The following is a 12,753-nucleotide window of genomic DNA, read 5'->3' on the forward strand; positions in this document are numbered from 1 at the left end:
CAAGTGTGATAATGGCATTGAGCGGGGCTGTGGTACCGGGTGTTTGTCCTTTTCTGACTGTACCAGAGGCCTAGACTGTACCTAGGCCTAGGGAAGAGGCTGGAGGCATACACAGTACCATGACACAGTACCATGACGGAGACTAGAGTCAGGTGCAATGGTACTGGTCTTCTGTGCTTGCTGATACCCCAGCCAACAGCACCAGATTCTTCCCAGAGCCCTGTTTACCTTTAGCACTGTGGTGTTTTCTCACCTCACCTGCACCAAAGGAGCCTCTTGCCGCTACTGTACCAAGCCTTGAGAAAGACCTCTCCAAGGTTATACATCTGGCCAGAGACAGAGGTCTTTCTGAGGGAGAATCCCTGGAAGGGGAACTAGAGCTCCTCTTCTTAGAGGATCTGGAGGAGAACTCTGAGGATTTCTCCTTTCTAGGAGAATGTGGCACTCGCTGGCGACAGCAACCCAGTTCAGTGCCACTATCCCACTTGGTACCGCAACATATATTGGTGCTGCAGCATCATTCGGTACCACAACACCTATTGGTATCACATGACTTTACATATGTGATAAATGAAGGAGGGGGTAGCCCCCATTTATGAACACCCAGCCAGCGAGTTAGCTGTAAAAGCCCTCTTGAGGTCTGTTCTCTGCTTGCTTTACCTGTAAAGGGTTAACAAGCCCACAGGTAAAAGAAAAGGAGTGGGCACCTGACCAAAAGAGCCAATGGGAAAGCTAGAACTTTTAAACTTGGGAAAGAAACTTTCCCTAGCTTTAAACCAGGTATGATTATAAATTATCAATTCATATCTCGAACCTACTTATCTGGAGCCTCAGATATGTAAGTAAAATTAGGGAATGTCTAAAAAGACGTGATTAGGGTTATTTCTTTTATTTTGTTTGTGGATCTCCTCTCTGCTAACCCCACATGCTTTTGTTTGCTTGTAACCTTTAAGCTGACTCCCCAAGAAAGCTATTTTGGGTGCTTGATTTTTGGAATTGCTCTTTTAAAATCTAGCAAAAGCCTAAGTTCCAGATGTATTTTTTCCCTTTTTGTTTTTAATAAAATTTACCTTTTTAAGAACAGGATTGGATTTTTGGTGTCCTAAGAGGTTTGTGCATGTTGTTTGATTAGCTGATAGCCACAGCTAATTTCCTTTGTTTTCTTTCTCAGCTCTTCCCGGAGCGGGGGTGAAAGGGCTTGAGGATACCCCACAGAGAGGAATTCCCAAGTGCTCCTTCCTCGATTCAAAGGTGTTTTTTTGCATTTGGGTGGTGGCAGCGTTTACCAAGCCAAGGACAGAGAAAAGTTGTAACCTTGGGAGTTTGATCCAAGCCTGGAGTGGCACATATTAATTTTTAGAATCCTTGCAGGCCCCTACCTTCTGGACCTCGGAGTGACAGAGTGGGGATTCAGCCTTGACAACATATCAGAGAGACTTAACAGTTATTGTTGAACCAGAGTTTCCATTGCTGGCAGGTGGAAGGGATGCTAGAAACTCCCAGAGACAGAGGTCTTAGAAAGGTAAAAATTGATATCACCGATATGTCTAAGGAGCCTTTGAAAATTTAACTTCTAAAAACTAGATAAACAGCCGCTCAGGCATTTATACATGATAAAGCTGGGGGGGGGGGGGGGGGGAGGGGGAGGAATCCTATTTTTAAATGTTTGTTAACTCTAGCCTAAAATTTTCAGAGGCACTTAAGGGAGTTAGGTGCCCAACTCCCATTGACTATAGTCATTATTTGTTCAGAGCTTTGTCACATTCACTACGCAGTAAAAAAGGAGGTACCTCTTCTATTTCTATCTGTTTCTCTTTCTTCCCCATCCTCCTCTCTCCATTTCCTTTTCCCTTTCCTGTCTCTGAGAATCTCCTGTCTTTTCTCCACATTTCTTTCCCTCTAGCATCTCCCAGGTCTCAACCCAACGTGCTTCACTTCCACCTACTACTCCTATTCCAGTCACAAAAGTGACCAGTGATTAAAGTCACTAATGTTCACATTAACAAGTCATCACTGGGCTTGAAAATTGATACTGCAATTAGATTAACAGGGGCCATGGGTGTACATACCTGTCACTGTTTCAGGCTGTCTGCAGACTCAGGCAGACATTATTACAGTGGTTAAATTCTGGTCACATTTGGAATGTTCCCTGCAGCTATGAGGGCTAGAAACTACGCTTTCACTTAGTAAAAAGTAAGATTCTGAAGAATCTGAATGTGTTATGTGGGTCACCTAATACATCATCCAGGTTGTCTCTAGCAAATGACCTATCTGTTTGACACCCATGAGCTACATATTTGAACAGAAGTAGGCAGATTACAAATAATGGGCTCCATTAGTCTTAAAGATTAAAAAAAAAAAAAAAATCTCCTACCTTACTCGAGCCACCGCTACCTATTTGTTTTAATATGGTGTATACTCTTCCTTTAATGGCCAGGCATTCATTTGTAGGTATAGAAGCTGAAACCTGCATACAGAAAAATTAAAATGAAAATAGCTATTTGTGCAGGTGCTGTGAAACTTGCTAGAAGCTTGCTCATTAATACTGTAAACATACCAACTGCACTGCAAACATCCCAGGCCCTGAACAGTACTGTGGGGGGAAAAACCAAGCTAATTTAATTAATCAATGCATATGCATCAGGGAACAAAACTAAGATTTCATGGGCAATCTTACTTCTGGCATTTCGTAAGATGGTACTTGACGAGACAGCTTTAAGAACAGTTTAAATTATTTTTTTGATAGCTACAACCATGTTATACATACATCTTCTTGACCAGATCAGAGACGTGTCATTGAGCCATTCTAAAATTTGCCTTTGGATTACAAAAATATGTACTAGTTTAAAAAAAAAAAAAAAGTTGTATTTCATTAAAAGAGGAAGTAGTATGGCATTTGTTTTATGAAAACACATATGTGCGTCAGTTTGAATTTCAGCCATTGGTAGATTTCAAATCTAGATATTGAGAAACCTTCTTGACTAAATTAAGGTTATGCGAATTTAGCAATTATCAGAATTGGCAGATGACTGTTGTTAGACAGATCAATATTTTCGGACAGCAACATATACTTATGAGATAACACTTATTTTCTCAATGGAGATTTTGAAATCTCGATGAAGGTTATCAAAATATTGCTAAGTAACAATATAATTACAAAAATCTTTGTGGCTTTCCCTATCAAAGCACTTAATTCAGGGCTTGAAAAATCCACCCAACACTTAATATCTTGAGGACGGAAATATCTCTTTATGTAATGATACTTCCTATGTATCCAAAGCCAATCCTTGCATTTAAAAAATAAAACAATATTGTACTGTTTTCAGTTTATACTTTGCCAATTCACTTTTGTTCAGTAAGTTTAAAAAAAACTTGCTATGTTCATTATTTCTGTATACTTTCTTTCCTTTCTTGGCTTCATTCCACTTTTACTTTAATATAATAGATCATGGTGCATCTTTTCCTGCACTGTTTTTGGAGTCCTAAAGTTTCCTTTTTCCTCCTTCCACTCCATTATACTCCTCCTTTCTCTCTTTGTATTGTGCGCTTCACATCCATCTCTCATTTTCTGTCTCTTCCTCTCCCCCACTTCTCTTTTCTAACTTATTCCATCAATTTCACCCTTCCCCTTGCACAGGGTTTGAAAAAAAGAGGAAAAAATTCTTAGTCACCTAATAGCCAGAGGATTAAAATTAAGAAGATGGGCCCCTCTGCCCAGGGGTAATGCCCTAGTGAGAAGTCCAGCCTACTCCCCAACCCCATAAGTAGTGGGATTCCTACCAGGATCCTGTCCCTGGACTCTTAGTTACTCCATTTTTCAGACAGTCACCTGCTAACATGTTTCTGAAACTGACCCCTCAAATCACACTGGCTACTAGCAGGGAGGAGGACCATAATCTCTTTATTTCCCCTTTCCCTCTGCCTCCCTAAGCTTGCTGGATGCTGTGAAGGTGGAAGTTTCTGCCTTCTACCCTTCTGCTAGCCTCTTTTTGGATCCTTCTCGGCAGTGTATAGCTCCAGTACTTTCCAAACCTGAGCAGAGTGAAACACACCTTATTCTTGCTAGTTTTGTCTCTGTCCAAAAGGGTCTAAAACAACAGCAAGAAAAATGGACATTAGATAGTTCTACTTTAATTCAATTGGCTGTTGCAGCAGAGAGATACAGAAGCGAGCTGTTGGCAAACTCGTGAAGACATCACCGCACTTGCATTAATTTACATTTGGAAGACTACTTTCACAACTGTAAAGGACTAAAAAGTCCTCCACGCCACCTTTAAAATGAAGCTTAGATTTCACACATATTGACTGAATTCTCCCAAGAAATCTTTTTTTATATGGCTTAAGGGATTTTTCAAGTCCTGACCTAATGTAGTTAATATAAATTTCAGCGAAATGGCATAGAGGTAAAAATAGTTATTCTTTTCTGATTACGGCAATATGAACTCTACCATATTCCTGCTCCAGGTAGGTGATCTACAACAGCCTTAGACATAAATGTAAAGGTGAACTAAACTATACAAAACACACACCCACTTCTCCCTTATTGAATCAAGAGAAATGTGGGGCTGAAAAATCTTGGGAAGAGGTAAAAAAAATTTTCAAATGCAAGGATACACAATTCAGGTTACATTACCTGTAAGCCAATTTGGCTTTGAAATGGAGTTGCTGGTGTATGTGGCTGGAAATATGGAACCTGATTATACGGAGTGGACACTTGACACGCTGGTGGGAAGTCATTCTTTACAACTGGAGTTCTGAAACTGTGGGAAATATCTGTCATCATCAAATAGAGGTTTGTACCTAATCAGTATCACTACAAAAATATCATAATAAATACTACTACTACCACCACCACCTAGCTATTTATAATGTTTCTCATAAGTAAACTCAAAGTACTTTAGAAAAGGAGGTATCATTCACATTTTATAGATGGGGAAACTGAGGTACAGGTCAAGTGACTTGCCCACAATCACCCAGCAGCAGAACTGGGAATAAGAACCCAGGTCTCCTAATTCCCAGTCCAATGCCATATCCGCTAGGTCACAATGCCTAGTATGAAAGTAGGTCTGTTACAAGTTGAAATCTGTAGTACTTCCTAAAATCATGAGTTTATCCAGTCTGTCACTGAATGCCTGTCACTACTATATTCATGCTCCTATTCATTAGTACAGTTTACTATATATAGGCTCTCAAACTTGAGATGAAAAAGTACCTCTCAAATGTGAAGTACCTTTAAGTAAACACAAATAATATTTAATCTTCAGAAATATTTCATAAATGTTAACTAATTGATCAAAACACCTCTCTGAGGTATTATCCTCCTGCCCAAAAAAACTGGGAAATGAACATACAAAATAGTTAGAAAACCTAACCATGTTCAGAGGCAGTCTTTGGTTCAGACCTATACCTGGAATTCTTTAGTTTCAAGCTCACAATCTTTTACTCAAATTTACACATTTTAGGATGAAGAGACTGGTCAAGATGTAAAACATCAAAATGTGAAGAAATGAGTGCCTAAAGTTGGGCACCAAGGTCCATATTATGGTACCTATGTATAGACTTAGCAGGTTTTTAAAAGTCTTGGTCACTCAGTGTATGTTGATATATCCAGATAACACATTAGAACAACATTAAGATTGCAGAATGAAACACTCAAAAGTTAGGAAATGCCAGAATTAAGGCTCACTGCACAGTCTTCAGTTTGGCTATCTTATGCATATATATTACGATACAGTCTTTAATTACATCCCAACATACTATTTTTTCCACTGGACCCATGCCTCATTCAGTGCAAAGAATTGTGCCCACTGAACACGCAGTCAGACAATATTTCTTTTAATCATCATCATTCAGTGCAGCCCCATTCATCCTTTACTGCAAGCCATTCTTCACTGAATACAGAATTATTCATTTCCTTATGGGTTTTTCTATGGTGCTGTCACTAAAGTATCCAAGTGCTCCACAATCATTAATGCATCTTCATAACATCCCAGTAAGGTATATTATCCCCGCTTTACAGATAGGGAACTGATCATCTCTGTGTAAGACCAAAACTGGGAAAAGTGTCCATTAATTTTAGATGACCAACTTAACACAGCTCGGACTGAGTTTTTTGTTTTTGTTTGTTTGTTTAAAATTACATAGGGTTTTTTTTTTTTTTTAAATAGTACTTAGTATGTTCAAAGCACAGCTCCTTTTGACTGCAATGCTCAGCCCTTCTGAAAATTCAGCACCAAGAAAATGAGGAGGACATACCTAGCGGCAACTGTGAAAAGTCTGGTTTAAATGACTTGCCCAGCATCACACACAAACCTGGTGGGAGAAGTGAAAATGGAATCCAGGATGGCATTCAACTACCTCACCCATGAGACAACCCACTCTCTTCCTGAAGTCCTCTACTTCATTCATATCTTCCAAATTCCACAACAAACAAGGCAGGGGTGTTATAAAAATCCTCATTCACTACGCAATTCGGATCCCTTCCCAGAGCACAGTCCATGAGTATGAAATCACATAATTAAAGAGCGACAATACATTTTCACAAGGTGCCTAATTAAAGGTTGCACGGGCAACCTTTAATTCTGACATTTCCTTACTTTTGAGAGCTTAACTTTCCACCTGTGTTCTTTTAGCACTTTTCTGCACATAAAATGCTGCAGGAGCACAGCTGCACCACTGTAGCGCTTCAATGAAGACATTACTTATGCCAACAGATATCTTCCTTCGGCATAGGTACTCCACCTCCTCAACAGGCAGTAGCTAAGTTGATGGGAGAATTCTCCCATTGACCTAGTGCTGTCTACACAGGGGGTTAGGTCAGCTTAACTGCATTGCTCATAGGGGGTGGATTTTTCACAATCAAACAACATAGTTATACCGACCTAATTCCCTAGCGTAGATCAGACCTCCATGTAGTTTTTTGTTTTAAGTTTCTGAAAAAATTCTATTATGTGGAATCATATTGATTCACACATGGGCTCATCAGCTGAGCTGGCACAGCACAGGATCCACAGCACAGATCTCTATCGCTTGAACTAACAGTAATTGGTAGCAGTAATAGGCTGTTTGCTTCTATGTGGGCCAGTTATTAGAGGAATGAGAGACACTTTGCCAGTTTCACAGCTATATGCTTAACGGCAGAGGAATGCCAAGACTCAGAAATCCTGGGATCTAGTCCACATTCTGGATGGGAGAGTGCTCTAGTCCTTGCAAACCCTTCTGCCCTTGTTTTCCCATGGCTCCTTTCTCTCTCCTCCCATCCCTCACTCCAGCTCCTACCACTTCCTTCCCAATACATGAACACACTCTTCAAAGGTACCATTCCAGAAAGGAAACTCAAGTTCAACTACTCCAGAATCTACAATACTGGTTTCTCAAAATTATGCAGGTTAATTGTTCAACCCAATATGGGTCTTTTAATCAATCCCAAAATTAGGGATTTAAAAGATAAAGTGTCCTTTATTAGTGACCAGATATCAACGTTTAAGTGTTTGTAACGAAGACCCACTGTTTAGATTTAGTATTGAAGTCCTGATTTTGGAACTTGAAGCCAACAATTCCTTATATTCTAAAATCATTCTGATGTCTTAGAGTGATGTGCTGTTCCTGATACCATGCATAAAGATGCATAGAAATCTTTTCTAGCCTCTTTTACTCCTGGGGGAATTCTGCACCACTGCACACATGCAGAACTCATGTGTGGCACAGACATTCTGCCCGAGAAGTGCTGCACTTCTGCCTTTCACCCATCAGAGGCTGCTGTGGCACCAGAACAGCCAGCAGGCGGCTGCGTTCAAACAGCACCCTTCCCATGGAGCCAGGTTAGGACAGACAGAGAGGAGCACACGAGACTACAGGGGGCCACAGACTGGGGTTCAGAAGGGCTACTGGGGTGGGACAGACTGGGGTGCAGGCTCAGGAACTAGAGGAGTGACAGCATTGAGCCAGGGGATGAATGGGAGGGGAGCCAGAGGGCCACAGGAAGATGGGAGGCAGGGACACATGGGGATGGTCGAAGGGGGCTGCAGGACACACAGGAAAAGGGGCAAATGTGCCTGACTCAATGGGAGATCCTGGCTGAATCCAAGCATCTGCATGAGGGAGGCTTCCCAACTCCCTAACAACCCCCCCGCCCCTCCCAAAAAACAACCCCTATTCCATACTTCTCCCACCCATAGACAACAACCCTCCAGGTTCATTCCTAGGTTCCTTCCCCCTCTCCCTCAGCTCCTCCATTACCCCAACTCCACAAAGCCTTTTCACTGCTTCTGAGGGGTGGGAAATACATTTCTGTAGTGTAGTTTAAATGAATTACTCAAAGTTCTGTATTAATATGCCTAGTAAGGAATCTGCCAAATAAAACCATTACCTGAATCTTTTTTTGTGTCTCTGTATTGTTACAGATATACTTGCTAATAGGTATTTTGAAATACATTTCCAAAGTAATTGAAACGGGCATGATTATATTGTGTTATTTTGACAAATAAAATATGCAGAATTTGGTAGAATTTTAAAATATTGTGCATAGAATTATTTATTTTTTTGGAGCAGAATTACCCCAGTAGTAGCATCTAAACTTTAGGTTTGCAATTTAGAGGCCCTAAACTAAGTTATCTTAATAAAAGTATTACAAAGTTACTGTGGTAAGTCCATTTAAACACAAACTTAAACACACACACACACACACCCCCCTTACCAGGCCATATAATCATTCAGCTTGTTGTTGCTTGGTGTTCCACAAAAATACACTGGATCTTTTCTTTTAGGAGCAGCTTCTACTGGCGATGATCTTTTTGAAATGGGAAGGATAGGCTGTTCAAAACTTGATCGCTTTCCCTAACAACAGTAAAGTAGGTTGTTAGTTCAGAAATTCTCACGTAGAGTAAGAGCACATTAGTCTCAAATTTTTGGTATTACTTAGTGAGCGTGAGCTTTTATGTAGCACTGTAGATTTCTGCATCCATAGCAATATGAAAGAAAACAAGAGAAAGTGACTAGACAAAACCACCACATTTTACATTCCTATACAAGCAAATAATGAAGTCACCTCTGTGTAGCTCTTGTGTGTCACTTCTGGAATCTCCCATTTCTTTGCAGATGTAACACAATTTAGTTTTAACTGCTCCACTTGTTTTCTGTTACTTCCAAGAGAACTGGACTGTTGCTCATGATTTTCCAGATACCTCAACTCTGGTATACTTTGCTCCTGATGTTGCACATTTGTTTCTGAAATAAGTCATTTTTCTTCTATTATTAAAGGAGACAGATTTTAAATAAACCAAATTATGTGCATCTCATTTTCTGGGTGCTGAATTTGACCTAGAGGTCTGATTCGCAGAAGGGGTGAGTGCTCACATTGGCAAATAAAGTTAGTGGGAGCTGTGTTATGATCATATAAAGTGCTCTATAATGGCAAGTATTCTAAAAAATCAGATCCTAAGCAGCTCACAATGGGCACCCAAAATTAGTGGACATTTTCAACGTTAGTGTTTGTGCTTCAGTTCCCCATTAGTAAAATGGGGATAATACCCCCTTATCTCACAGGGGTGTGCTGAAACTAAGTGTTTCTGAAATATTCAAATACTATAGCGATGAGGGACACATTAAAAACCCACGCAGAAATTCATAATTCGGTCTTCAGAGCAGGGTTTGAATAGTGTACAGTAAATAAGGCATGGGGTCACCCATTGAATAATGGAGGAGAAAACAAAATATTGAATCTCTCATTGAGTGTCATGCATTCTGCACCTTGAATGAAGCAAGGGGACCCTATCGAAAAACTGTGTATGATTAAGCCTTCATTTTAGTCACAGGTATTTTTAGTAAAAGTCATGGACAGCTCACGGGCAGTAAACAAATATTCATGGCCCATGACCAGTCTATACTCCTGACTAAATCTTGGGGAGGGAGGTGGCCCGGGGGTGCCGCAGGTGCTCGGAGGGGGGCATCCTGGGACCCTGCTAGTGCTGGGGTGGGGGTTGGGGGAGGTTGGCAGGCTCCCTATCCAGCTCCACGCCTCTCCGGAAGCAGCGACATCCCTCAGCTCCTTGGTGGAGGCCTCCCCCAGGAGCTGAGAGATGTCGCCACTTCCCCCCGGAAGCCCCCACAATCCCTGAGGTAAGTGCCGCCCAGAGCCCTCACCCCCTCCCTCGCCCCACCCAAACTCCTGCTACTGCAGGGGGGTTGGAGGGAGGGGAGGAGGAAACTGCCCCAGCAGCGGCCGGTGCAGCTGGCCGCTGCAGAAGTCACAGAGGTCACGGAATCCATGACTTCCGTTACAAACTCGAAGCCTTATGTATGATCGTTTAATTAAAGATTGTATGATAATGTATATGAACATGGGGGTCATATTATAGTTGCACAGACATCCTCAATTCAGGCATTTCTTACATTTTGAATGATTGATTTTGCAATCTTAATTCTTTTCATGTATGTATTATATAAATAACTAATGCTAAAAAAAATTTTACCTTTTGACAGTCTCTGCAACTAACTCTAATCAGCCTTTGAGTATATAAACTAATCACACTGTTATTTTCATATAATAGAAGTGGGTGAGTTGTGCAGTTTAAAAATGTTTTACTGAGTATGAACTACTTTTTGTAATAGATTTTTACTACAGACAGCGGGTGTTTTCATGACTGATCAAATTCTGCTGTTGGAAATAATCAGAAACTAGCAAGAGGATTATTAAGCATTTTGTTAAAATTTGTGTGGGCATTTTGTACCCAATGAAAAAAATTAATAGGAGCAAAAGAGGTGGTTGCAAGTATCCTTTTAAATTATTAGGTTTTTTCAAAGCTGTTCTTCATTGTTAGACCTTGATCACTTAGATAGTTTCCCAGAAATTGTGTCCTTTAAACACTATAAAAAGAACAGGTAAAAAGAAGGTGGTTTAAGTCACAAGCTCTCTATCACCCAGTTTTAAAGAGTAGGGTAATATCTTGTCCACTGCTTGGAGTCTTCAAGTAGAGCTTTAGAATATTTCCAGGATTTATCAAAAATATTACAATTATCTATAATAAATTAGCAAAAGTTTTAAACTATATGAAATACTGCTGACAGGAATCTAGGGCACTCAGCTGGTGCTGAAGCTTTTTTTTTTTTTCCTTTCTTTTTTTAAATAGCTAGTGCTCAGACACAAATAGATACTAATCCTAACAGCGGCGGCAATTGCTCTCACTGAAAATTTAAATATAGGGTCAGAATACCATCTGAGGCTTCAATATCACCATTTTTACTATGAACAGGCTTCTACATTTGTTTTGCCTCTTAAACAGAATAAAGAATTAGACTCTTAATCAATATTACCACTCATACTCGCTCTCTCTCTCTCTCTCTCACACACACACACACACACACACACACACACACACACACACACACACACGTTTATAGGTAATATTTTATCTTAGTAGTGGTATTTGGACTATGCAGGTAGGATGACAATGATAATCTGCATAATCTTGCAGCAAACACAGGGTCAGGTCTCTTTCCGTCTGCCCCAGAGACTACAGAAGAACCACTTTTCAACTGAAGAAATGAGTGGAAAAAAGGAGGGGACAAAACAGCAATCTATCCAATTAAAGAGAAGTGTTGACTGCAAATAAGACTTACTCTATTCTGTTTGACCAAAGGTATGAATACTAGAATACAGGACCAGAATGGGGGAGTTGAGGCAGTTTTAAAACACGTGGCAGTGGAATTTTGAATTTAACTTCCAATATCTGAGACTGATTAGTGTCTCGCCTTCCCTGTCCCTATACACAATTAAATAAGAGTGGTAATTAGCCAGATCCAAAAATGCCTAATATGTTCATCTGACTTTTGTTTGTAGGAACTGAAAGTGTGAATTAACTCAGTGCTATTTTGTCAAGGGAAAGATAAATTAGAGTTGCCTGAAGATCTCTTAGGGATTTTCAGCTATCTAAGAGCAAAAGGGAAGAGATAGTCTTTAGTCTCTGGAAGGTAGCTGATATAACAAAATAATTCTTCTGGTCTATTTCATTTATAAAATCTATAAAGAAAGAAATTGTGGCAGAGATGAGATATTCTTCAGGGGAAAGAAAATACACAGACAAGTGTTTTCACATTCCATATTATGTAGATTTAGAAAATAGCAAATACCTCAAGGCAGGGAACATAAAATGCTGTACAAGACCTTGAAGCATTTATTAAAACCCACTGAATCCACTACATACTACCTCACCTGATGAGATCATCACCAATGTTTTTAAAAATATTAAAAGGCATGTTACAGGCTCTTTATTTAAGAAGACTATTTCATTTCATGGCTCTCAAAGGGATCAAAGAGCGAATCTGTTTCACATTTGAAACAGAAGACTCAAAAGTAGGAATGTAGGGTAACATTTTAAAAGAACCTGACAAAGTCAGTGAGACTCTGGTTCCCAAGTGCCTCAGTCATTCTTGAAAATGGTACTTGGGCACTTTAAAATTTTTTACCCTTGGTCAATATATTATTTTTAGCCAGAGCTACTTTTAGTTACTACTGATGAAGGCTAAATTCATGCTGGTAACCTAGATAAGAGTTATGCATCCATTTCTAGTCTAGTAATCCATCTAGTCTGATGATAGGAAATAGTATCCTCCAACTTTGTTGTATTGTTTAGCTGAGGAGCTGGGACTTTGCCCTTGGCTTTTTTTTTGGGGGGGGGGGGGGGTCGGGGGAGAGAGAGAGCAAGCATGATATTCAAATTGCCAAAAGTCTTGCTCTCCAAAGGTCAGGATTCATGT

At 40.1% G+C, this 12,753-nt stretch overlaps 1 protein-coding gene across 2 annotated transcripts in view; it reads right to left on the reverse strand.

The window, feature by feature from the left end:
- The window catches only part of TTK (TTK protein kinase), a 98,493-nt gene that overhangs the window by 37,701 nt on the left and 48,039 nt on the right, over positions 1-12,753 (reverse strand). For both annotated transcript variants that reach the window (XM_054021397.1, XM_054021396.1), the window contains exons 11-14: positions 9,047-9,225; positions 8,696-8,835; positions 4,634-4,760; positions 2,375-2,467 (exon numbers count right to left, since the gene is read on the reverse strand). In XM_054021397.1, the coding sequence (XP_053877372.1) occupies positions 2,375-2,467; positions 4,634-4,760; positions 8,696-8,835; positions 9,047-9,225 (539 nt within the window). The remainder of the gene's footprint in view (positions 1-2,374; positions 2,468-4,633; positions 4,761-8,695; positions 8,836-9,046; positions 9,226-12,753) is intronic.

The sequence above is a fragment of the Malaclemys terrapin genome, chromosome 3 (genome assembly GCF_027887155.1).
Source record: "Malaclemys terrapin pileata isolate rMalTer1 chromosome 3, rMalTer1.hap1, whole genome shotgun sequence".
In the NCBI taxonomy this organism is placed as follows: domain Eukaryota; kingdom Metazoa; phylum Chordata; order Testudines; family Emydidae; genus Malaclemys; species Malaclemys terrapin.